This window comes from Rosa rugosa, chromosome 6 (assembly GCF_958449725.1).
Source record: "Rosa rugosa chromosome 6, drRosRugo1.1, whole genome shotgun sequence".
Lineage (NCBI taxonomy): Eukaryota > Viridiplantae > Streptophyta > Magnoliopsida > Rosales > Rosaceae > Rosa > Rosa rugosa.
Window position 1 is genome coordinate 29,506,123 of NC_084825.1, and position 27,821 is coordinate 29,533,943.

At 39.8% G+C, this 27,821-nt stretch overlaps 2 protein-coding genes across 2 annotated transcripts; one reads left to right on the forward strand and one right to left on the reverse strand.

The window, feature by feature from the left end:
* Nucleotides 1-307: 307 nt before the first annotated feature.
* LOC133717416 (ethylene-responsive transcription factor 1-like) lies at nt 308-1,417 on the reverse strand. Its single transcript, XM_062144125.1, has one exon. It carries the CDS (start codon nt 1,280-1,282, stop codon nt 464-466), a length of 819 nt encoding a protein of 272 aa, XP_062000109.1. The 5' UTR covers nt 1,283-1,417; the 3' UTR covers nt 308-463.
* Nucleotides 1,418-22,939: 21,522 nt separating this feature from the next.
* Nucleotides 22,940-23,962, forward strand: LOC133717720 (ethylene-responsive transcription factor 1-like). Its single transcript, XM_062144438.1, has one exon. The coding sequence runs from the start codon at nt 23,033-23,035 to the stop codon at nt 23,672-23,674; it is 642 nt and encodes a 213-aa protein (XP_062000422.1). The 5' UTR covers nt 22,940-23,032; the 3' UTR covers nt 23,675-23,962.
* The last annotated feature ends 3,859 nt before the right edge of the window (nt 23,963-27,821 follow it).

The following is a 27,821-nucleotide window of genomic DNA, read 5'->3' on the forward strand; positions in this document are numbered from 1 at the left end:
TAATTAATACAGCCATCGTAAAATAATCAAGCTCGAAATGAAAGAGAAAAGTGGCCAGTGAAGATAGCAAAGAACGTACGTACTGCTCACTCTAGCTAACTTCGATAAACATGCAAGCTCATATGAGATTTCGGATTTGAATGTTTTTCTCCATCTGATTTGTTTAACACTAAGTTTAACACTTCAAATCTAAAAGAGATCACAATTTCTTCCTCTAAAGAAAGAATATAGATTAATTAATCGGAAGTTTGTGCGAGAGATTTATTGCATTTTGAATAAATAGTACGGAAATAAAATGTAAAATACTTCACATCGATGATTTAAAGGGTAAAACTCAGCCTTTATTTCCGCATCCATTATATGGATCTCATGTACAAAACTAAGGTTGGTAAGATTAAAAAAAAAAAAAAAAAAAACCAACTTTACAATTAGGAAATAACTTACTCTAAACAATTAACCAGCATTATTCATAACCACTTATCATTACTTCTTGTGGCATGGACACCACTGTTGTATTAAAATCATTAAGCCACTGATCAACAACAGCCAGCTGACTCGTCTCAACCATCTCTACTCGGATCGAGCCACAGAACTCGGCCTTAGCCGCCGCCGGGCCAACTCCAAGATTTGGCCTTTTGGGCTTGGGCGATCCGCTCTCCGAAGTCGAAGACGAAGATGATGAATAAGATTCCGGGGACCGCCGCTTGGGAGTTATTCTAACCGGTTGCGATCCCTCTGAGCCGATAAGGTGAGGGAAGTTGAGCTTGGCTTTGGAGCCCCGCATCTTAAAAGCGGCTTGGTCATAAGCCAATGCGGCGTCCTCAGCCGTTTCGTAGGTCCCAAGCCAAACTCTGCTGCCGTTTTTCTTCGGGTCCCTAATCTCTGCCGCGTACTTCCCCCACGGCCTCCGCCTCACTCCCCGAAAGTGCCTCCCCGCCGACGGCGCGTGAGTCTCACGCGCCACCACACTCTCCTCTAGTACCTCTACCACCTCCTGAGGCTCCGCTTTCACTGGCGATGCCGTAACTTCATCAGGCACGGCATCGGAAACGACTGTATCGTCGCTGTCGCTGTCCACTTTTAGTGGCAAGTCGCTCCAATTCTCTGCGGAGAACAGGGTGCCGAAGCTGAAACTGCGGCAGTAGATTGGAGGAGGAGAGCCCGAAGCTGTTGGCGATGATGCTTGCAGATCGAAAGTGGTGTCGAAATTATCGTCGAGAAGGTGTTGGCGAATGGACTCCAATAGAGCGAAATCAGACTCCAAGTCAATCTCTCCAAACATTTTTGGTTGGAAGTGTACGTAGCTAGCGATCTGGTTTTTGCTTGTTGAGGTTTTCGAATGGGATGGAATTGTAATGGAAGATGAAGCTGTGGTTTGGGCAGCTGGGTCTGTTTGCGTTTATATACGGGGACTCTAGGGGTTTATTTTATTACCAGTACGTTCTGCTGTCATTGGATTCGGGGTTTAAGCACATGCAATATATGTTGTAAATGGCAAAATAAATTAATTTATTGGTCATTTTTCCTTTAATATTTGTTTATATATTTTGGAAACAGTGATTGCAACATGTCAAATGGTGGCAATGTTAGAGGAGCACAGGTCACCTTAGCCTGAATTATAATGAATGATTCCATTTTAATGCTGGTTGGTAGTATCGCATCAAAAAAACAAATGCTGGTTGGTAGTAGCATGATCCATATAATAGTCGAGCATATCTAATTTTATGTGTTTGCATATGTTGATATAATGCACACTAGCTATAAAATCAAAAATAAGATAGATGCGTTTTCTTCCCTAGCTACAGAACAACAGTAGTGACTGAGTTTAATTGATTTAAAATTTTAAGAAATGAAATATCCTAATATAAGAACACAAGCAGCTAATTATTGGGTTAGGTAATATGTACTAGTTATTAGTTGCAGCCAAAACTTCCAAAAAAAACCCATCTCTAGAAGTTTTTCTATCAAGAAATACGTACATATATTATCTAAAAAACACTTGATCTTATCCAAAGACTCAGTTATATACCAAGGTTTATGAATAAATAGTAGTTTTATCAATTTTTTTTTTATTGTTACATGGGAGCATTAAAGTCAAGAAAAGAGAAAAAATTACTACTACTCAAGAAGAGCTGTTACAACAGTCCTAGGCCTCACACTAGGCCATCAATATCATCCATCAAAACTTGATTAACAAAATAATTTTGTCAAGTTATTCATGGATTTCCCTTTTATATGATTAATTAGAAGCATGACTTCGAGAGAAAAATGGATATGTATGAGATTATTATGATATCTTGATTAAAAAAATATCACATATGTATTCATAGAATCTAATTGAAAAAGTACAACTACATTCATTAACTTTATGACTAAATTCAGTTTAGTCCCTTTTTGAAACTGACTGCCTTGTTGCAGTGCAGGACATTGCTCAAAATGCTAGCTCTGATTTGGCTAGTATTGTTGATGACATTCTGGGGGTTCAGAAACTAATACCGAAGGTTCAGATCACTTTTGTGCCTAGAACGTGCAACCGGCTTGCACATAGGTTGGCTAGTATAGGCTTTGAATCTAGTCTTCAGGAGGCTTGGTTTACACAAGCTCCAGATTGTATTACAGATCTGATACTTTCATACTGTACTGATGTCAACTGAGCTCTCTCTTAATAAAACTTCATATTATTTAAAAAAAAAAAAAAAAAAAATTCAGTTTAGTCCCTTGAACTTTAGGACTAAAATCAGTTTAGTCCCTTTTTTTTTTTCTAATCACATTGGTCCCTACACTTCTAATTTCCATCATTCTCGTCTAAAATTTGAATTTGGTTTGAAACATAACGTCATGTGCTGAGTTGGAGCCGACATAGAAGCCCACTTTTCAAACTTTAAACCTCCCAAGAAGGGTAAAATTGACATTTCTAATTTAATCTATTTTTTTAAAAAAAAATTTCTCTACATTCTCTCTCTCTCTCTCTCTCTCTCTCTCTCTCTCTCTCTCTCTCTCTCTCTCTCTCTCTCTCTCTCTCTCTCTCTCTCTCTCTCTCTCTCTCTCTCTCTCTTGTTTCAGACAACGAAACGCTGCACCCCCAAGCCGAAAAGCTCTAGCACACCATCCACCTCCTCGAGTCCCAGCTCCGCTCCGAGATCCTCTCCCGCCACACCCTCCACGCCCTCCTCCTCTCCAAGAAGCTCTGCGACCTCACTGTCGACTCCGAAACGATCAATCTCGCCAAGGCCGCCCAGCTGCATATTTTCTCTCCTCTCTCTCTCTCTCTCTCTCTCTCTCTCCTCGATATGAAACACCATCAACAACCTCAACATCACGCCTATAGAATACCACAACCTTCATCACGCCCCAAACCGTCGCTCGATTCCTCCACCTCAACCGAACCAGGCCGAGCCGAATTGGCCAGCGCCCTCTCTGTCATGGGCATATCGGTTCCGCCGTTGGCTCATCGGGCATTTCAAACCGATCGACGAGACGGGTCTTGGACCTCCTTGGATTAGGCGAAGGCGAGAGTAGCAGTAGCTCGTGCAGAAGGAGAGAAGCTGAAGATTTGCGAGACGGAGGTGAATGTGATTGAATGGGACCTCGAGAGAGATGAGAGATCTTTTCCGATTAGGCGAGCCATGACGTTGTTTTGGTTTTAGACGGAGGCTCCAAACGAGAATGATGACGATAGGGAGGCGGGGGAGAGAGAAGATGATGAGGAATCGGCCGGTGAGGATGAAGTGGTCAAGGAGGAGGGGCTTCTCGGTTTCTGTAAAGAGAGAGTGTGTGTGTGCACTCATTTTTTTTAAAAGAATTTAGCATCGACGGTTATTTTGGTAATTTACCTTTCTTGTAGGGTCAAAGGCTGAAAAATTGGCCCCTATGTCGGCTCTAACTAGGCACATGAGGTCATGTTTCGATCTAAATTCAAATTCTGGACTCGAATGATGGAAATTAGAAGTGCAGGGACCAACGTGATTAAAATAAAAAAAAAAAAAAGGAACAAACTGATTTTAGCGCTAAAGTTTGAGGGACTAAACTGAATTTAGTCCTTAACTTTATATATAAGTAACTGCCGAACTATCTTTTTTAAATACCACAATATCTGATTTAGCGACTCTGTTAGGGTTTTGGAAGCGCGACTGCTCTCCTCTACCTCTATCATCCGATGATTTCCTTCCTATTAGTTTGTATGATAGGCTTTTCCTCTAGCCTTCTTTTAGCGCTTGTCCTTATCGCTCCTTCTTTTCGAGTCGATGTGGTGATCCGACTAAAAGTTTTTTGGTGGTGATGGTGTGTCGTGCCTGTTAGTAGTACCTGGAGACAAATCCCTAGCAAATAACACCCATCCTATTTATTCAAAAAAAAAAAAAAAAAGGAAAAAATTCAGTTTACCCCCCTGAACTTTGGGCCTAAAATCAGACTGGTCCTTAAACTTTTTTTTAAATCAAACTAGTCCTTATACTCTCAAACAACATCACCCAAGTCCAAAATTTGAATCCGGGTCCAAAAATGACGTCAGCTGCTGAGTTGGAGCCGACAAGGGGGCCCACACTTCAGATTTTTAAACCCTGAAGGAGGGCAGAATGGACATTTCCTATTTAATATAATTTTTATTTTTTCTCTATATTCTCTCTCTCTCCCCCCCTCTCTTTCTCTCTCTCCACTGTGCAATCCTCTCTCTCTCCCCTTTCTCTCTCTCCACTGCGCAGCCCTCATGGCGGAGGCTGCAAAGTCTCCGATCCGATCCCAAATCCTCCAAGAGATCCTCCAACTTCCGATCTGATCCCAAGTCCTCATCGTCTTCTCTTTCTCCTCCTCCTACTCCACTCTCCGCCAATCCTCGCTGATCCACGCGCCACACCTCCCTACACTTTGACGCCCTTCCTCCTCCTCCTCCGATCATGTCAACACCCCCAAATCTGTTGCATAACACAAGAAATCAAAGAAATCGAAGCACAAGGAGAAGGGCAAGTGGAGTAGAGCTGAAGTCGATTTCTCGCCGGTGTCGCCAGAGCGATCAAAGAAGAAGAAAAGGAAGAGAGGCCATGAGAGGAAGGTGGCTACGCGTGGTGGTATGGCTAGCAAGAAGAGGCAGGTCGTTTACAAGAAGGTTGTGTATGATGGAGGTGAGTTTGAGGTTGGTGATGATGTGTATGTGAAGAAGAGAGATGATGCGAGCTCCGACGAGGAAGTGGTTCAGGTGGAGGAATGTAGTTTGAAATTTACTTTTAGTTTGATCTGGAAATTTTGGATTCTGGATCTTGAAATTGTAGATCCAGAGTTGCTTGAATTTGTTGATTTGGGAGGGAGTTCGGGAGTATATTACTTCGCGGCGGCGCGAAGATTGGCGACGGTGAGGGCGGTGGTGAGGGGTGAGGTCGTTTTCAGACTGTGGAGGCGAAAATTTTGGTTGGGATGAGTTTTGGGGACATGGATATGTGTATGTCGAGATTGAGAGGGAGTGAGAGTGTTGGAGAATGGAGAGCTGGAGTCTGGTTTGGGTGATGAGATGAGAGTGGTGAACATTGTTTCGAAGACGAGTTCGGATGCAAATGTAGGGATGAGGAGAATGGGAATTGAGTGAGAGAGTGAGGGAGAAGATGGGCTGGTTGGGCTTCTGGTGAAACGAGTCTTTGGAGGCGGAATGAAAGAGAGGATTTGCTTCCGGCGGCGGCGGGGAGGGAGGGAGAGAGAGAGAGTAAAGAGAAAAAAATAAAAATTAAAATAAAAATTAAAAATTATATTAAATAGGAAATGTCCATTCTGCCCTCCTTCAGGGTTTAAAAATCTGAAGTGTAGGCCCCCTTGTCGGCTCCAACTCAGCAGCTGATGTCATTTTTGGACCCGGATTCAAATTTTGGACTTGGGTGATGTTGTTTGAGAGTACAAGGATCAGTCTGATTAAAAAAAAAGTTTGAGGACCAGTCTGATTTTAAGCCCAAAGTTCAAGGGGGTAAACTGATTTTTTTCCAAAAAAAAAAACACCCATCCTATAACTACCATGCACACTTATTAACACAACTACTAACTAGACTAACTAAACATTGACCCAATTGAAGCTACATGATCCAACCAATTAAATTAGTATATCTGCCTAAAAGCGAAATTAGTGTACATCAATAATGGCCACTGGACTGACCTGCCACACATGTAACATAAAAAAAGGCCAAGGTATACCCAATAAAACAACGAAAAATAAAAAACCCAACAAAAATATTGCAAGAAAAGGAGTTAAGACATTAGACCCAAAAGCCCAAAGCCAAACTGCTCCCTTTACTATGTAAATTGGGTCGAACTAGGAACTATGGTTTAAACAGGCCAGGCCAATAAAGCCAAGCCAAAGCCCCCTACCTCCTTGTCTCCACCTTGGATCACCATCTAATTCCGATCTCTGGTGGCCGTACGTGCCACTGTACATCATGCGCGTCGAATAAGACCCCGTACGCCATCACCTGTTGAGAACAAAACTGTCGCAAAGGCTACCGCAATTGAAAAACAACGCCGCAACCTCTACGCTCAAAACCGCCTTAGTTGTACGCTACGATCCGAGCAGATGAACATTGTCGCACCCCGACCAAGCCGCCGCGACTGAATCCGATACACAACATAGATCCCCATCGCTTAAAACCTAGCCACCGCCCTGGTCCTTAGCTCACCTAATCCGCGGCGCCAAGAAACCAAAATAGAAACCCAGCAAACCCTGTAAACAAGCCCTTATAAGCACAGCCTTCGAATCCCAATTGCGACCCATGCAACAAGATCGTTGACTCGCCCTACACGACGGGCAAGCGCTGAACTGTCGTTGTATCTGACACCTACCACAAAGCTCTAGGGTTTACAGAGAGAAACCCTAGTCTTCGACTTCCCTGGTGTTTGTTTCAACCTTTTACTTTCTAAAAAAAAAAAAAAAAAATCTTGTTTTAGAAACTAATAAGAAATAAAAAGAAACTTTTGTAAGGCAATTCGAAATAACACATGTTTTGATAGAAATTGAAGTGAGAAATTTAGGCAGTCAATTCCTTCATTTTTTTTTCCACATAGAAATTCCTAATAGGTGTTTCTAGTTGTACCCAAAAAAAAAATCTTAATACACCCAGCACTTTAAATTTTTCTCTCAACTTTCCAGTTCTACCCTTCTTTTAATAAACTAAAAACAAAAAATGACATCAACCCATCACTCCAATCCTCCCCTAAACTGACTCGATGTGAATCATAATCCTATGAGAGAAGGAGAGCTTTTGATTCTATTATGACGCACCAATTGATTCTATCAATTACTAATTTGATGATCATCTGTGGAAAGAAGGGGGCCTTTTGATCTTCTCCAAAGCCCTTATGAGTTTGGTTCGAGTAATCAATAAATGGTTAATTCTTTGATTTGATATTGGAATTATATGCATATGTGAATGATGGGTGCTATATGATAGCCTGAATTGTATAACTTAATTAAGTATTATATGTATATAAAATTAGATTGAAGGTGGGTAAATTAATTAAGCAGTTTCATATAAAAATTTGTTGGCTTCAAATAATGGAATTGTGGTTGAATCTTCTGGGTAACCTCCAAGAAGAGAGGAAGCAAGAGAATTAGAGACAATGACAAAGAGATTTTTAAAAAGGGGTTGGTGCAACTGCCCTCAAGCCTTGATTAATGAAATCATAGAATACAAGGGGGGACATAGAGCCTTAACCCCAAATTACAATAAGCATCAAGAGAGCATCCTGAAATAATAACAGGAGGTCTCCACAAAAACGATGTATTCTAACATGCACTAATTAGCAAAGAGTGCTCTATAGGCTATTCCATTTGCTTTAACATAGCAGAGACATACCGGAAAGAAAACTCTATTCTGAAGAAGCATCATTACAAATAACACAGTTTTCCTACCATGTTGTTGCAAGGATTCAAATCCGGCGACACTCGATTTCATCCTACAACTAGGAGGTTACTTCTATTTAAGACAGATAGTCGTCTCACTAGGCCAGATCAGGCAAGGCACACTAAGTGTGCAGACCGGGACAAAGCCCACTTAGACCTACCAAAAGTTGGTACGGAATTATTGAAAACAATAAACAAATGAAGACTAGGAAACAAAGAAATAGAAAACTAAAACAGCTTTAGCTCAAAATGGGCCCAAACTCTACATCCAAGCCCAATTTCCCTCCAACATGACAGAAAGAAGCCAACCCACTAGCCCAAGCCAAATCTATCCACAAACCCTCACTATCGTTCTCCCTTCCACCGGACGCCAACCACCATACCAGAACAGATCAGAAAACAGATCCGATACCAGCAATGACCCAACGATAACACTGGAGAGTCCAAATCCCCACCGCCCCCTTGCCTCCACCCTACCCGAACATCCAGCCCGTGCGATTGAACCCAAATTACCCACCACCACCATCAATCTGACCTGCCCTCTCAGCCAACCATCCCTCCAACCCCCGCTAGCCACCAGAATCTCACTTGACACCATCTTAAGACAAAAGATAGGACTCAGAACAGTAGACACCCAATCCCCCAAAGAAAGAGGGAGCGATGATCCAGACTAAAGCTCGTTCGACTACAGCGTCCAGGGGACGTGCCGTCGGACAGGGCGAAAAGTAGCAGCGAAGTGTCGAGCGTTCTCCTAGAGTTTTTTAGGAGAGACGTCACTCACGTCAGTAAATAGTTGGCACAAAGAGCTTGAGAAAGTGGCAGAGAAAAGAAAACTGTCATGCAATAATTTGTTTTTCTTTCTCTAATTATTAAAACAAAGGGTAATACTGGAAGGTTAGAGGCAAAATATAGATAGCTGGGTGTAAAAAGATTTTTGTTCGGTACATATAGAAACACTCTTCCTAATTTCTAAATTTAGAATGCCAAAAGAGGTAATTCAAGTATAAAATTGTGAATTTCTTACTTTCATTTAAATTCCATCTTTTTTTCCTTTATCTAAACAAACTGCAAGAATACATTACATTCAAACTAGGAAGGCTTGTTTGATAACGTAAAATATGTACTCGAGCTGGTACTGAAGTCTTGTAGATCGTATATGTTACCTTATATAACATCATGTGGATTTTTCTACACTATTTCTTAATTTTCTTCTTCTTCTTTTTTCGAAACAAATACAAATATCTGCAGTATTTTTTCTGAACCTTGTTGATATTTCCGTGTCTGTGTCTCCATCGGACAAAAAAATGGAGGAAATTAGTGATCGGATAATCAATAATCCAATAAAAAGCACCATGATTATCACATGGCATAGATTAAAAATATATCATAACATATGCACATGTACACTAAAGCAACGTTATATATAAAAATATAATTAGAAGGAACGAGAAAGATAAATTTCTAGAAAATTAAGATAGATGCTGCAGCAGCATCTATATTATGTATCACCTGTATCTAAACAAAATCGTCTCTAACACGCGATTTATTCAGTACTCAGGCTCTAATTTAATGCTGGTTGCAATTTAATATCGTCACTTGTTCTCACATAAACAAACTGAAATGGAATCTTTTTGATTAAGAAACTAAAATTGTAGACAGACTAGTTGTTGGGACTTGGAAGATAGGGTAACAACGTATTATGCTTATTCCTTTAATAATTAGTTATGTTTTGGCAGTTCCCTTCCACTGATGTTTTCATCATTATTGGCTAATAAAATATATTGAGAAACTAAAGGAATCATCAATAATGCATCAGCAGTTCAATTGGGTGATTTGTTTAAGTTTTGATTTATTTGATGATGCTCTTAGACTATTTTTAGCAGACTTTCTATTTTAGATTCTTAGTTATTTTGGAAAGCATGTTTAGTTTTTTATCTATTTTGGCAGCTGCACCAGATTCCTAAGTGGTTCTTCATTATAACTTTTAACTATCTCGCTCCTAAATATAGAGAGCGAGATTTAGGAGCGAGATGAGGCTCTCTATAATTTAAAATATTCATTTTAAATTATTTTATGTAATTTGTAAATACATTTAAACTATTTGATCTTCATTTAAAAAATAATTTAAATTTCAAACTAGCTAAAATAGAGAGCACTGATGCAGACGTATTTCTAAAGTAGCATAAAGCAGCATAGTTAAAGCGACTTTTTAGCTACTTTTGCTAAAATTTGACTCAAAAAGGGCTAGCATCGCTAAAGATGCTCTTAGGATAGGTTATGACGTGAAATTTTATGTCCGATAATAATATTAACGTTTTTACTAATAAAACAAAAATCATGTTTAAGTTTTGTAATTTTTTTTTACAATATACGACTTGGTCCGTTAAATTTAAAGATATTAGAATAAAATGATTTGAACTTAAAATCTCATGTGATAGGATAATAACTCATAATTATTATGAGCTACAAGCTCTCTCGATCTATTAGCTTATCACTATCTTGTGTGTGTGTGAATATATGGAGATATGAGGTAAATTATTTTGATATTAAGATAAACTGTCTACATATATAAATCAATAAATTAAATCAGCCTTATCTCGAACTAGTTTATGACTGAAAGAAAATTATCTACGCATACGGTTGTATGGAACATCAGAAATCAAACTTATAATGCGAAACATTATTTCGATGAAGTCCACTTTCTTCTTGAACATTCAAGTTAGAAAATATTTTCCTTGACAAAAAAAATAAAAAATAAAACAAAAAAAAGTATTTTCAAACTATTTACGTTTGAAAACAATATTTCTATTTCTTTTTTCCTAGTCTTCTTTGTTTTATAGGTTTGAAAATATTTTTGTCAATAATCTACTTTTCCTTTCAATCAATAGATATGTATCTCTTAGGTAGCTTTTCAGATAGTAAACAAAGAGCTCTCTCTAGCCCTAGCGCCGTGAGAGAACAAACACCATCCGATCGTTCCCTGTCCGGCGGCGGCCCGGGATAACGTCGGCTTTGGCCGCGTTGTCTTTATGCTGGCTGCCGGACGGGCACTTCACTGTCCGAGGTTGAGGTCGAGAGAGAAGATGGCTGTAACGTGGGGTTTCGGCAGGCTGGTTTGGACGGCAGATCTGGACGGCGTGGTGGTTTCTGTGTAGGGAAGGAGCGATCCGGCAGCGGCATGATTCGTGAGCGTCTGGGCGACGGTGCGGCTGGTGGGGCTGGGCACTGCATCAGCAGAGGCTTGGGGCTCGAGGTGTTGCTGACTTGTGGCGGAGTTTGGACAGCGCGGCTCGGGGCGAGGCTGGTGCATGGCGGAACTCGTGGCGAGGCGGTTTTGGTGGAAAGGCTGGCTCGTGACGTGGTTCGTGGCGGGGCTCGAGGGCGGAGCTGCACAGGCTATTGCCAACGTGGTGGATTGGTGGTCCACATGTCTTGCTGGGCCCTTCAGTTGGCCTATTCTCTCTGGACTGCCCTATTGTGCTTTCAAATTTGGGCTGGGGTTATTCTAATTTACAATAAACTCCTTGTATTAGGAAGCTAAGCACCGATGTGCATCTATGTCTCTTTAGCGTCTCTGGAGTAGTACCGAAGGAGGATATCCGCTAGATCTACATATTTGAATGTACAATGAGTAAGACTATATGTACGTACCACTTGTGGGTACTACCACTAACTTCTTGTCTGTCCGTAAATGACAGCGGAAGAGTATGTAACGGCCTATTCTGGCTTGTGATGAAATATATTATTGTCTTTGCCTTATTCAAAAAAAAAAATAGATATGTATCTCTTTCAGTCTTTCTTTTCCATTGTTCATTTCTCTTTTTCTGATGAAATCTATGTTTACTGCAAATTTGTAACTATCTGTTATTTTTCTGGAAATTACTCGATCAGGAGAAGGCAATGAAGTATCTGAAGCTATATATTGGCTTTGCTTCTTAATTAATCAGATAATTTCAGAGATTAACTAGTCAACTTGTGCTGAGAATCTGCGTAATATCTGGGTAGTTCTTTCAACATGGATCTTGTTCTTAAATTAATTAGTAAATCTTTGTACCTTCAGTATCAAGAATCTAGCCAATTTTTAACAGGATCAGTTACCAAAGATAAGCTGTACATGATTAACTTAATCAATACCTGAGATTAACTACATTTTCTTTCTGAAGCAATACCTGGACATAACATTTATACAACTACATATATCAAGATCTCCTCTACAATTTTAACATTTGTTTACTGTACGTGCGTAACTCTATATATCTGTTGTCCCTCCACCCAAGATTTTAAACCATGTGCGCCTCATCTAGCTAGATCTGATCTATACAAGAACATCAATTTAATAAACTTCTTAGTTTCTTAGAGTTTATACATTACAATATTTTATGCGACTGTCAATCTGTATTTCATCTAGAAAAAGATTGTTACCCTCCGGATCTCGCCCTAGCTCGCTTCTACATAATTAAACTTTTAGGATATCAATCTAGTCTTATCTTACATGCGCGTATGACAACTTAATTTGGTGATCGAACAACATATTCATATCAATCGACCGGTTGAGTAACTGTAGCTAAGTTGGACGCATTGACAACGGATTCTAACATTTCTCATTTAGAAACTAAATATTCTTAGTTATACAACTTCAGCAAGTTGTTGTACTGATTAAATTAAGGGTTATTATCACAAATGGTACCTGAACTATACCTCAATTTTATCGATGGTACCTGAACTTCAATTTTGATCACAACCAGTACCTGAACTTTTCGATTTCATTTTAAATGGTACCTAGAGCCACCTCCAGTCACTATTCCAACTAAAAATGGCATGTAAAGGCAATCATAGTGATGATCTTTGATGATTTCAAGGGTTGCAATCATATATAGTGATGATTTTTTTGGTAATAGACTTGCCTTGAACTTTTTTTAAATTTTTTTATATTTTAGATTTGGCTTTTTTGGCCGGAATAGTGACCGAATGTGGCCTTAGGTACCATTTAAAATGAAATCGAAAAGTTCGGGTACTGGTTGTGATCAAAATTGAAGTTTAGGTACCATCGATAAGATTGAGATATAGTTCAGGTACCATTTGTGATAATAACCCTTAAATTAATCAATATTGTTGAAAAATAGATAACCATTCATTCCATGCACCGAGTTAATTATTGTAAACACTCAAGTGGTCTCAGAAAGTTTCCTTTAATGGCCAATTAGATATGCAATCCAACAAGAAAGAGTAGTACGTAGTTCAACTTATTCCAACCCCAACGTCAAGTCAAATGTACTTGATTTATACAATTTATCATAATTCTAACAAATATGCCTGGCAATAAAGAAGTAATTTTGAAAAAGTTAGGTATATAATAATAAACATGAGTAACATGAATATCATATGCTACAAGCTTTCTTTAAACATTTGCACATGTATTGTATCTGTTAATGCAATAATGTCTATGAGAAACAAAGAATAGTACAAGAAAAATGATTAATTTACGTTAGTGAAAAATTAATATCATTGTGTACTTTGAAAATCAAAACACGATGATATCTTATTTTTTCAACGCATTTGAAATAAACCTGAATCGTGCGTGTTTCATTTTTCACTTCTAAAAACCTGATTTGAATTTCTATAAACAGAAGTATTTGTTCTATTGCCGTACATCCTCATCAACCAATATGGATTCTTGGTGATCATTAAGAGTTTCACATACTGCATGCGTCTAAAAACGAAGTTGGTAATGCTAGATTATTTTAGGAATCAGATATAATTAATTAGGTCCAAATACGACTTTGAACTAAACATTCAAACTCGTAGACGTGGATTGTTAAAATATATATATATATATATATATATATATATATATATATATATATATATCCATCTCCCCTTTTAATAAAATTAAGATAGAAATTCACTAGTAGTCGTTGGATAATATTACATCTCCATCCGTACAATTTTTTTTCCTTACAGTGTTGATCACCAAATGTCGTGAAAAGTACTGTCAACCTGAATAAATATATCCCACTTTTTTTTTCTATATTATGAAACGGAAATTGGGAGGCAGAATATGCGTGTTTTTCTTATGCAAGCAACTCTTCTATATATATATATATAGAGGCCGGTTCTGAAGCGGACGTCCGCACTTCGCTAAAGTGCGGATCGACGTCGATGCAGCAGGCGGCTTCCAGGCGGCAGTGGCGGCGTGGGGCTGGCCGGAGGGAGGCCGGAGGCGTTCCAGACCTCTTCTGGGCGGCGTTCCAGGTCGGAGGAGGTCGGGCTTGCCGGTTTCTAGGCAGCCACCTCACCTGCAGTTGCAGGTTCTGTGCAGCACAGCAGAACCGTCGCCGACGACTCCACCGGACCGCAGACCCCTCCACACGACCCCCAGCGTCCCTCCGGCAAGCCGCGCCGCGCCGTCACCGCTCGATCGAGGCCGGAGGAGCGACGTCCGCACTTTTTCTGGGTTGCGGACGTCCTCTTCAGAACATTTTCGTATATATATATATCTGTGTGTGTGTTAAGTTATTTCTATTTTAACTTTCAAGACTATGATGATAGTAACATTTTGATTTTGAAAATATATGAGTATATAGAAGTTGACATGGCAAGACACATTTCTAACCCATTTCTAATTAACCCTAGAACGCGCCTCACGCGCGGAGAAAGAAGAAACAGAGGAGTGCGGCGAGTGATCTCTCCCGGCCGAACGCCGCCAGCTCCCCTGTCGCTGCGTTCCGGTCCGGGAGAGGATGATGGTTTGGGCTAGCAGCGTAGGTCAATGGCAATGGTTGGGTCCGGGGTTGGAAAATGGTGACTCGATTTCGGAGGGGGCTGATTGATCTAGATCTAGTCGTTTGGGATCAGGGACAAGGACAGACGTGTAGCAGCGCTGGGGTGGGGCTTGCCAGCGGCGAGTTATGGCGTCACTGCGGCAACTGGGATCTGGGCGGCGGCTGGGACTTCGATCTCATGGCAGAGACGAGCCTGGAGAGAGTCTGACTCGCTTTGGGTTGCCGTCTCGGGAGTCAACCGGGTTTTGGGGTGGTCTTCGATGCGGCGCGGCAGTGCGGTGACGTAGGGATGAGGCACGGCGGCGTGGTGGTGCAAGGAGGCAGCGTGGTGTCGGCAGAGCGCGGTGGCAGCAGGTTCGGTGGGCTGCAGCGCTTGGTCCTTGGTTGGAGTGGTGGTTGGGCCAGGCTCTTGCTATTGGGCCTTTCTGTTTTTTTTTTTTTTCTGTTGTTGCTTTGTCGGTAATAAGCTCCAACCGTGTTCTGGTTGGAGGCAGTGGCCTGTGTGCCAATCATTGCACCTTTTGTGCCTGTTTTGCTCTAGGTAGGCGGCGAGTTCCTTGCACTTGTAAATGGTCGCTGCCTCCTAGTAGCAGAGTGAAACCAAGTGTCACTGGATGTTGTTTCCAGTGGCATCATGATGGGAAAGCTGTGCGTAAGGTAGTTATGCTTTGCTGTAATCGAGTTGCAGACCAAGTTATCTTTCCGTTGTGTCACCGCTGCGTTAAAGCAGTTAAAGCAAATAGAGTCGCCAGTAGAGTGCTCTTTGCTAGTTGGTGCTTTGTTGAGTACAAACATTTAGTAGAGACTCAGGATAGTATTTCAGGATGTTCTTTAGCTGCTTATTGTAATCAGGGGTTTAGGCTCATTGTCCCCCCCTTGTATTCGACAGTTTCTTTAATCAAGGCTTGAGGACTGCCGCACCGCCCTTTTTCTCAAAAAAAAAAAAAAAAAAAAGTTGACATGGCAATCCGATGGATTCTAACTCTAATCATACTAAACTCTTACTTCAAAACAAAAAACCAAAAAAAAAGAGATTTTTAACTCAATTAAGTTGGAAGAACTCAATTTCACGCTCATATCCACTGCTAGCAAAATTAACAGTCAATCCACAGTGATTTTAATCCTTCTAACTGTTACTAAAAGAAACATACACTCAACTACCAAAGTTATTTATGACAACACAAATGACAAAATTGTGATTAATATATAGATTGAGCCAATAAGATGATAAAAAGTAAAAAACAATAGGCAGGAGAGACCTCTACAAGTCAAGAATGAATTTAATTCGATCTTTCTGAAGTGTATCTATGATCAAGAGATCACACATAATACAACAAAATTTACTACTCTAAATGTAAGGTTTTCTAACCGATTCTCTTATCCAAATTCTTCATTTATATTCATCAAATTCTTAATTTCAACTTTTTTTAATTAAATAAATTATACATTATTATGATTCTGATCATAGGTCAAAATAGTACAGTAGACAACTTAATTGTGAGTCCTGAAAAAGTTTATCGAGCTTAAGTGAGATAGTTCGATAATTTACTTATCGATCACGGTAATGTTAAAGGATGCTCGAGAATATTTTCAGAAATTGTCACAAAATGAAATCCTCGATTTAAGAGTAGCATAATAAAGTATACGGCACGACGAGTTCGTGGGAATTTTCTGGACTTCCGAGCTATTTTTGGTGATTTTTGAAAATTTAGATTAAAGGAAAACATTTTGGAAAAAAAAGGTATCAACCTAGCGCGATCCCAGCCATCCAAAAATCCACCGATTGATCACACCATCAAATATTAATTGGAAAAGCCTATAACTAGGCATGTGATCAGATGATCGATCCAGAAGGATCGAGAGAGAGAACCATAGATCTCAGACCCGAAACGCGACCCGGAGACCCGCAAAGAGGATCCGACCGGTGCTCCTCTGTTCGGCCACAGCACAGCGGCAGACCACTGGCATTCTCTTCATCTCGTCATCTTCGTCACGCCCATGGCCTCTGATCGTCCATGCACCGGACGAGGAAGAAGAATCGACTGTGAGAAGCTCCGACTGCTCCAGCGAGTTTCAGTGAATTCCGACGACTCCGGCCACCGTTTGGCTTGCCTGTGGTATGAAACCTCATTGTCTTATCCTGGTATACATGCCTGTATGATTAGTTTCTGAATTCGATTTGGTTTTGATGATTTGCGTTTTTGGGTAGTAGTTAAGGCTCCGCCGTGTTCCTCAACGCCGGCGACTCTTCCGGCACTTCTGGGCTTGCTTTCTACATGAAAGACGATCAACTCTTTGAGCTCTACACGTCTGTGTAAGTGGTTTTTCCAATTTGATTAAAGTTTAGCGCTTTGGCACTCTGGGTTCAGTCGAACACCGCCGGCGTTGCTGTGCGTGACGACCGTTTTGGAACTCCTTGTGAGACTGCAATGTTGAGTTAGACTCGAAACTTGGAATTGAACTTCAGTTGTCTTCAATCTCAGAAATTAGGAGGTGGAACACAGATCATAGTTGGTCGAATCGAAACCTGAAGTTTCATCTACGAGTTATACTAGCAAAGGTAAACTCGGGTTCTAGACTGAATGCTTGTTGTTTTGCTTACGAGTTCATAAAATAGTTGCATGCGTTGCATGTGCTTACGGTGAATATGTGTTTAAGAGAATGGTGAATTGGATTGGAATAGGTTGCTCGTATGAAGTTGTTGATATGTAATCGGGTTCTATAAACTTGAAGTTTTGTCAAGATAATGGTTGTGAATGTTGGAAAAGAAATCAAGTTATGGTTCTTGGTGTCTTTAGTAGTTTAGGCACACTTTGTGTGAATTTGGGATTATGTTGGGTGTCGACAGAATTACTATGCGATGAAATTTGAAATGGAAGAAATGATATTTCAGTTAAGGAAGGAAGTTATGTTTGGGTGTCCATGTAGAATCTGGAATTTCGGAAATTTGTTATAACTTCCGTTGTTTGAGCATTTTGTAAAAATTATAGTAAGTAAAGAAAAGAAATTAATATATTGGGTGGCCTTAGTAAATTGGGTGCACTTAATATATATATTTATTGTCGATATAGTAATTTCACATAAATGGTCGGTAATTTGGGTTAATTATCAAACCCGTCTTGATTGGTCGAACATTGATCAAACAATGATCAATCTTGGTCAAACCAAGAAAAGTGGTTAGACGAATTATTAATCATCAAGATTTCAATTATTAGTTCAATGAGATATTAACTATCGAAATGTCGGAACTTAATTAGGACTCCAGTTACCCAAGGAACGGAAGGTTTGCGACTCTTGGAGTATGTGAGAGAAAGCATCGGAATCCAGGTAGGGGATTTGGAACTCTCCTCAATTAGTGGTTTTATTATATTACGCTTTTTATAAAATGATGCATGTTAAGTCTATGTGGTTTGGTTATGTTAAAATGCAATGCGTACTAACCAAACCGTGAGAGATGTGATGGCTTGAGAGAAAAATGTGGCACTGACTTCCTTGTGTTCGATTCCCTTAACCTCTGGAGGGTTAGCTACACCGGTCGGACTGTGCCCGATCACAATCAAATCCCTCGGAATCAAATCTTGATTCTAATCCCACAACTTCCGCTGATATCAATCCCACAAATCACTCTGAATCAAATCTTGATTCTAATCCCACAACTTCCGCTGATATTAATCCCACAAATCACTCGGAATCAAATATTGATTCTAATCCCACAACTTCCGCTGATATCAATCCCACAAATCACTCGGATTCAAATATTCTACCATCTCATTTTCCAAATACGTCACCACCAGACTTATCTGTATCCCAAGATGCAATACCTCATTCTTCATTGCCACAACCACGAAGATCATCACGGCCAACTAGAACTCCAACCACATTGCAAGACTTTCATATTGAGGCAGCCCTTCCTTCACGTACTGCACCATCATCTTCCACGAGCGAGGTTACTCATCCAGGTACCCCTCATTCTATTGCTCATGTTTTATCCTATGATAGACTCTCTCCTACACATAAAGCTTTCACTGTTAACATTACACTTGAAAAGGAACCTAGATCTTTCTCTCAGGCTGTCCTTGAACCACGATGGAGAGAAGCTATGGACAAAGAGATTCAAGCTCTTCAAGAAAACAAGACATGGAGTTTGGTGCCTCTCCCCCCTAACAAGACACCAATCGGTTGCAAGTGGGTTTACAAGATCAAACACAACCCAGATGGCACAGTAGAGAGGTATAAAGCTCGTTTGGTTGCAAAAGGTTATAGTCAAGTTGCAGGGATTGATTACCGCGAGACTTTCTCTCCGGTGGCCAAACTAACCACAGTTCGAGTGTTACTCAGTCTTGCAGCTCTTCAAGGTTGGCATCTTCATCAACTAGATGTCAACAATGCTTTCCTTAACGGTGACCTCTATGAAGATGTGTACATGAAGTTGCCTCCTGGTTTCGGACGAAAGGGGGAGAATAGAGTTTGCAAGTTACACAAATCATTGTATGGCCTCAAGCAAGCATCGAGGCAGTGGTTTTTGAAACTTTCTGGTGCTCTCAAGGCTGCCGGATTCAATCAGTCTTGGTCTGATTACTCACTCTTCGTCCGACACACTCAAGGTAGATTCACAGCCTTGCTAGTCTATGTTGACGATGTTATACTGGCAGGAAACAACTTACAAGACATCATGGAGACAAAGCACTTCCTTGCAAGTCATTTCAAGCTCAAAGATATGGGTCAGTTAAGGTACTTCCTTGGAATAGAGGTGGCAAGGTCCAAGCAAGGCATTGTTTTATGCCAACGAAAGTATGCATTAGAGGTCCTTGAAGATGCAGGCTTCCTAGGCGCTAAACCATCTCGATTCCCAATTGATCAGAACTTGGTGCTAACGCAAGGTGAAGGGGTCGTTTTAAAGGATGCCTCTCAGTATCGCAGATTAGTTGGAAGGCTCATATACCTCACAGTCACGAGACCAGACCTCGTGTATGTTGTACATATCCTAAGTCAATTTATGGATAACCCTAGACAACCTCATCTAGATGCAGCTTACAAGGTGTTGAGATATGTTAAGCAGACACCAGGACAAGGAATACTTTTGCCTTCCACCGGACAATTGGAGATCAAGGCGTATTGTGATGCAGATTGGGCACGTTGCAAGGACACAAGAAGATCAACTACTGGCTACTGTATTTTCTTAGGCAACGCACCCATCTCATGGAAAACAAAAAAGCAAGGAACAGTGTCTCGTTCTAGTGCAGAAGCGGAGTACAGATCTATGGCAACAACATGCTGTGAGATTACGTGGCTTTGAAGTTTATTAAGAGATTTGAATGTTGAACATGCACATGCAGTTAAATTGTTCTGTGATAATCAGGCTGCCATTCATATAGCATCAAATCCCGTCTTCCACGAACGCACAAAGCATATTGAGATAGATTGCCATGTTGTGCGGGAAAAAGTACAGAGGGGGCTAGTCAAAACCATGCATATTCGAACAAAGGAACAACCAGCTGACTTGTTCACCAAGCCGCTGGGTTCGAAGCAATTTTCAGCACTATTGAGCAAGTTGGGTGTAATTAACATACACTCCAACTTGAGGGGGAGTATTGAGGAAAGGAATCTCATATGATCTGGAGTCTTCGTTATTGCGATCTTAATTAAGAGATTTGTATTACTATAGTTAGTCCTATAATTATGGATATGATTAGCATCTTTGTTATATAAAACGTTGTAAACCATTCTGAATGTATTGAAGTTATTACATATTATTCACACTACCAAATCTCTTTAGACGCCACAAAAGCTTGCCTTCGAGTAGCTTCGAGCCATAACTCGATCCTGGCCATTCACTATCACCTCCAAGCCCACCAATCCCAGAAAGCAGGGACAATAGCACAACTCCCGTTCAACAGCAACACAACATCAACTAGGGAAGCGTTACCGCCGCCGTCGGTCACCATCGGACGAGATTGCTGATTCTCATTGACTTCGCTCTCTGGCTACGCTCTCGCGGCTAGGGTTAACGAGATATGATTCTTTCCCGTGTATGTGCAATTGTGCAAATAATGCAAACACTTAAATGTCGCTTTCACATCTCCTCCCTTATTCTAGTAAATTTATGCCATGTCAAAAAGAAAGTTAATTAAAATAAGGAAAATGGATTACATATCATAATCCCAGCTATAAACTAATTAGATGACTTATAATTAATCTCCATGTGATTAACACTCTCATAGTAAGACAAATGATGGACAATTGCGACTGATGGGGAACTTTTTGTCCTATTAGGGCTTAAACGTCATCTTGGAATAATGGAATCCGACATACCACGCACTCCAAATCTAAATCAGATATAATTTGACTAATTTAACAACTAATTACTGAATTAATTAGACCACGTAAGAAACTTAATTAGTTGATTGAATATATACATCCACATAGTAAGTCACATCAGTAATTAGCTTACTAATTTCAACACGTGCGTACATAAGAGCATAACCCAATACCTCGCCTCGACCGGTGATACACGTGCGGTGGCCTTTTTGGGTGTTTGTTTGTTTTTTTTTTTTATGACAGAAAAAAGGCCTTTTTGGGTGTTGGGTTCGTCCGGCTAGTGGCTTAGGAAGCCGAGTTGGTGATGCACATTAAACGGTCTAATTGATTTTTTTGTGTGAAATGGATTGATATCAGCTTCCATGTATTTTTTTATTTGGATTTGTTAGGTTGTTTTTTTTTTTTTTTTGGGTCTAATGGATTTGTTAGGTTGTTGGATTGAGTTTCTTTGATGATGCAAGCATTAATGTGGCCTGATTAATCAGCGGGATCATCGTCATTGTCCTTAATCTTTGATCGTTCTTATAAACGTGATGTGTTTGTGGATTCTCGTCGTCCTTGCCTTTCGATTTATAACGCACTACAAGCGAGTCAGGTCTCCAAAGTCGGTGTTAGTGTCGGAGCCTCCGACCGAGATGGAGTTGGGGGCTGCAATTAGATTTAGACATGCCTTTATGGGATAATTGGTTTTTGGCGAGTGGCCGGTGATCTTGCGTCAAGAAGTGACTATTTTTTTTAAATAATTTATAAGTATGTGATTACTCATAATTGTACCGACATATTTTGAGTGAAAATCTAATCGTTAATATGTGGTTAAGCTGAGACAATATCAGTATAATAATATATCACTAGTCACCATATCACTGTTAAACAACTTATTTTATCAATTATACTAATGTTTTACCACAGCTCCTGAGATTTTGGAAGCTTGGAATCGCGATTCTTTGCTTGATCTCGCCTGCTTGGGTCATTTCTGTGGTGGTGATGGTGTTTTGTGCAGCCGACGGTCTTTGACTAGATCGCACGACTTTGTTTCTATTGCCACAGGATTGATCTGTTTTCGTGGTGCTAACGTTGGCAGTCTTCATCCTACTGGGTCCAATGGTGATGCGTCCTTGAGAGGCTCTTCTTTAGGATCTATGGAACTGCGTCCCCGGTGGCCTGGAGGATAGTCAAGTCGGCGGTAAAACTGGTTGTTGAACCAAAAGCTCCGGATCTGGGATCCAGGTAGATTTTAGGCTTAGTTCCGACCCACTTTTTATGTGGGGCTTTTTAAAAATTTTGGAATGGCTTGAGACTCTTGTGCGTTAGTGGTATTGGATTCGAGACCCAGGTTTATGGTATTTATTTGTAAAAGATTGCCTGCCAATATGATCATGTACGTTCTGACACCCTTGGCCAGCTTCGATCTTTGGGTGGAAGATTGCCCTATGTTCTGCGCTGAATTGACTTTTGTCATTTTGTGCGTTGGATTTGCGATGACCATCCACCCTATATAAGTTTCTAATTGGAGTTCTAATTTTTTCTTCAAGTTTTTTTTTTTTTGGGCAGAAAACATTATCATGTTTGATTTTTTTAATTTTTTACAAATTATTATATTTGATAAACCAGTGTTTGAGTATCTTTGCAAACTAGTGTTTGAAATGATTTTTCTCTAGAGTGCAAAATGATTTCTTAAAAATTGGCGAGCATCAAGTGATTTCAAATGAGATGTCCTCGTTGAGGGGGTATTGTGAGGACCCTAGACATCTGTATATGGGATCGATCATTGCTTTTTTTTTTTCTTTTCTTTTTTTGTCGTTTTCGAATTCATAAAATTATATGGGGTATTGTAACACGTGTGACCATTTCTTGACGGAAAAAAAAATTACAACACGTGCCATGAAAGTTCACTGCAGCTACGTACGACAACAACTAACTCTATTTAAATCATACATTACATTACACACCCTCAAAAAATCATTTCCAGCAAACCTACACAAACCTGAAACCCCCATCATCAAACTCTTCAAGAACACCTTGTTGTGTGCTTATATTGCATTGTGTGAAGGTAGAAATTAACATGTACGGACAGACAACCCTAGAGTCAGTAGATTCCGACTTGGCTATTCTTGAATCCATTCGACAACACCTTCTAGGCGATCATATGGAGCCTCCGGCAACCATCTTCGGCGGCGACTTAGACGACATCATCCCCTTGTTTTTCCCCAGTTCTACTGCTGCTTCAACCTGCTTGAGTGGGCTTTTTACCACGGAGAACTGGTGGGAATCGGCGCTAAAACCCGAGGACTCTGAATCCGAAGCTGTAAGTACACCGGAGGAGGAGGTTAAGTTGAGGAAGCAAGCTCAGAATGCGTCGGTTAAGCGTGATGTGCACGCACCCAGGGTGGAGAGGCATTTCAGGGGCGTGAGGAGGAGGCCTTGGGGGAAGTACGCGGCGGAGATTAGAGATCCGGCGAAGAATGGCGCGAGAGTGTGGCTCGGGACTTACGAGACTCCCGAGGACGCTGGTCTGGCTTACGACCGAGCTGCTTTCAAACTGCGCGGCTGTAAAGCCAAACTCAACTTTCCTCACTTGATTGGCTCGAACAGCGTTGAGCCGGTTAGGGTTACCCCGAAGCGGCGGCGCTTGCCGGAACAGTCCTCTACGTCGACCTCGTCGGCTTCGGAGGACAACGAGTCTCCCAAGGCAAAGAGAAGATAGAGCGTTATGGGGTTAATAATTAATCAACACCATATAGTACGAGTAAATGTGAATTGATTAGGCGATCGAGTTCTACAGGTCATCCCTGCGTTATTTTCTCGGTTCATGTAATTGCCATTAACCATTGGCATTTTCTTTCTGTTAATTATTTTAAATACGAGGATGATAAGGCCTCAAACTTTTCTCTTCAGCAAGGAGTACTAGTCTAGTGATCGTGTTAAGAAACTTGTTCAAACTTCAAAGCATCCTTGTTACTCCTATTCATAATTTAATATGTTGTTTTTGGTACTCTTCCCCTTCTCTACCGTTTTTTTTTTTTCATTTTTTTTTATTAATTTGAAGTGTTATTGTTATGCACCTTTGTTTCCAGAGAAAGAAATTGGTTTTATATTTTGGTAAGATTTTTTTTTTTTTTGACTTTGTCAAGGGGAACCCAAAAGCTTCATAGGCCCAAGATAAACCCTTTCGGCGCATGTGAAATGCTCCAACTGTGCATTGCAGCACAGTGTCTGGCCACTTTGACAGCTTCGGGGTTCGAACCTAGGTTGGGGAGCACACCCAACTAGACAAGAACCACTAGGCCACTTGCAGTGGTTTGGTAAGATAAATAATACAACCATTTCCCCCTCAAAATTACAGAAATTGCCACTGAAGGAAATTTTTTTAACCTCCGGTAATCTACCTCTTGCCAAAAAAATAATGTTATGTAGGTGTTGTAATACCTAGCTTTAATATTGTCATCAATATTGCTAGACATTGCTTTTTTAAGGAAAACAATATTTATGATTTTTTTTTATTTTTTTTTTGTCGCGGTGCACTCAAACCTCGTTTGGTTTGCAAAAAGGAAACTGGTTCCTTAGCTTTTCTCATGAGCATGGGAAAATAAATTTCTCACTAGTTTCCCTATCAATATTTGGGAATGTCGGGAAAGTAATATGAAAATGTATTTTACTTTCCTTTCCGATGTTCTGTTTGTGCATGAATAGGGAAGTAAGCACTATCAAATTTGTAATAGTATCCTTAATATCAAAACACAAACAATTCAATGTTCAAAAATTTTCTTGAATAAATTGGTAATAGTAATCTTTAAAATGGTATTTAAAGCGGGCAATTAATGTGCAATCAATGAAGGGAAAGTTGGAGGTAAAATGAATCCCATGGGCTGTGGGAGGATCCCACAGCCCATCTCTCTCCCCCCCCCACCCAATAATTTTCCCTTCATGTAGGAAAGTTGTTCATTTCTTTAGGGGTGCCAAACACAGGAAAGGATAAAGTTTTCATTCTGCAAATCAAAAGAGGCCTCAATGTATTCGATGAAATGTTACTAATAATTTAGTTCTTATAATGGTTTTTATTAGTTGCATACCTACCGATAGAGGTTTGTTCGACTATACCATACCTATTATACCTATGCTAACTTGAGGAGTTGGGTAGAACACTTGACTTTCAAGTGACGATTAACAAAAGATATGTAGTATGTATGACTTTCAAGTTCTATAACTTTAATGCCTACTGTTTTTTTTTTCATGCTATGAGTTTCACTGGTTACCTAATCCAAATGTATGACACTTTGCGATGTTCATGGCTATAAGGTAGGTTGTTTTATGCCATGAGTTTTTTTTTCAATACCTTGTTAAAAACATAAAGTTTTAGATACCTCACACCTATGTCACTTATTGGTTACCTGTTACCTATTCTAAAGGTATGTTATTTAATGTCATGGCTATGAGATAAGTTGTTTTATGCTATGAGATTTTTATAATACTTTAATACCCCGAAAATTTGTTATTAATTTCTTGAAATTTTTTTGGAATTAATAAAGTGTTCGGTTGTACGATTTCTCGAGCTGTTGATGAAGTGGAAGAGTTTCTAACGAATAATTACTCGAAACGTTTTATTTTCGAGGGGGCAAAGGGTTGACTTTTTATTCGTCGAGTTTCTTTGAAAACCTCATTCACGAAAGTTGTAGAGCGCATCAATACGAGTTCGTGGACATGCGGAACGCAAAACTCGGAGTTCGTATGAAGAAGTTATAGTTAACAGAAAAAGTTTCCATTTTTGGTTAAATAGAAAATTTTAGAAAAATTAGAGAAAAACCCTAGTTTCTATTTTCGGAAACCCAAGTCTCTCTCTCTCTCTCTCTCTCTCTCTCTCTCTCTCCTCGCCGGAAATCGCCTCAGTTTGTTTTCCAGCCATATCTCGGTCTTCCGGCCACCGTTGGCCGCACCACCGATCCCATTCAATTCATCTCTCTTCCCTCTTCAAGTCTGTGGTAGCTTTGTGACTCGATTTTGGCTGTAGAAGGTGCATCAAGGTGGAGAAGTTGGGTGGCGGCGCTACTTCGGGGTAACCGTCAGAACTCACGATTCCGGCCACCTCCGATGCTAATTCTTGAGGGATTTTGAAGCCCAGGAGACATACATCTTTCCCTCCAAGAGGCTTGAAGCGATTTCAAGTGTAGAGGTCAAATTGAAGATTTAAATTCTAGGGTTTCACCGAGTTCTTGAATTTTCGAGGTGATTGACGGAGAGTGTTCTGTACTTTATCTCGACTATAAGAGAAGATGCAGCGGGATTTAGAGGTGAGTAAATCTCACGGTGTTTTGGTTGTTAAATTAGTTTTGTTTTAATTTAGTTGATTAAATTGTTAGCATCTCAAATCTTATTTATCAAAATAAATATTTGCTTTGAAATATATGAGCTTGATCGTCAACTGTTCATGGATAAGTTAAAACAATGTTTTGAAATAAAAATGATTTTTTCGAGTAGCATAATTTGTAAAACTATAGTCTGTATTAGTGGCAACCCTGAGTGGATGCCTACGTGTGTGTGTATATATATATATATATTGGTGAATTTGGCATTTTGTTCCCTTTTGTTGTGCGATGTGATGTTGAGAAAAATAAATGAAATTGGAAAGAAAAGATGGTTTTGTCGGTTTGAGCTTTGATTGATGTGTGTATGATTTTGATGATGGTTTGATATGTGAACATATTATTTTGGAAATGGTTTCGCTATTGTTTTGAGGTTGTTGCAGATGAGGAAACAATATTATGTGATAACCAGTGTGGTGATCTGTGTGATGATTTTGTGTAAAGGATGTGGATTATTTTGTGTAAATGAATTAGTGTTATAAATGGATAAACATGTATCGATTTCTAGTTTATTTCTAGTATTGAATTGCTTGTTTTTATTCGTAATCTCCTGAACTAAGTATCTACAGAGATTGCTATTTCTTTATATTGTTTTATCTTCATGGGATCACCTGAACTAAGTTATCTGCAGATATTACTATTTTCTTGTATTGTTTGATCTTCATGTAATCACTTGAACTAAATCATATGCAGGGATTACTATATTATTTTGAATTGTTTGACTTTATTATTTCGGTCTACTATTGTGGTTCGAGTTTACTCATACGAGCTGTCAAAAGCTTATCGGGTTTGTTATTGCAACCCGGTGCACTATTTAATGGTGTAGGGGTTGATCCTGCAGGTTAGGGTAATCGTGGCTGATGTAGGAGTTTTGCTGTTGCAACTGTAGGTGTTCAGAAGCTAATTTTGTTGCTTTGACCTTTTCAGACTTCCATTTGTTGTAAGCTCTGAGGGATCGTTTAGTTATTATTCTGTTAATGCAACTTAATTTGTAAACTTGTGTAATGTAATATATGACTCTAAAGAACGAGTCTGTATTGACATTGTGAGTTCAAAACTTTTTTTTTTTTTTTTTTTAAAAACCCTTAGCCCACCCCACCCTTACATATGTCAGTGAGAATCAAACTCATGACCTTTACAATGTTGGAATTATAATTTACCAACAGGTCACAGCTCACCGACACTTAATAGTACACTTGTTTTAAAAAAAAAAAAAAATTCTGGTATTTAGGTCGATGTTTGAATCATCATTCCCGGTGTATTTGTATTTGTTTATTTGGTTTATTAATTGTGCTTGAAAATTGGGCGCGTGACAAATATCTTGTCAAAATGTATGTAGTTTTAGATATCTCATAGCTATGTCATTTATTGGTTACATGTTCTAGAGGTACGTTTATTTGGATATCTCATTGATATGGATGTTATTGGTTATGTAGTCTAGATGTATATTATTTAATGTTCATGGCTATAAGGTATGTTTAATGTTATGAGTTT

Excerpts from the sequence above, each read along its gene's own strand:
- LOC133717416 (XM_062144125.1), bottom strand. The coding sequence starts at position 1,282 with ATGTTTGGAGAGATTGACTTGGAGTCTGATTTCGCTCTATTGGAGTCC.
- LOC133717720 (XM_062144438.1), top strand. The coding sequence starts at position 23,033 with ATGTACGGACAGACAACCCTAGAGTCAGTAGATTCCGACTTGGCTATT.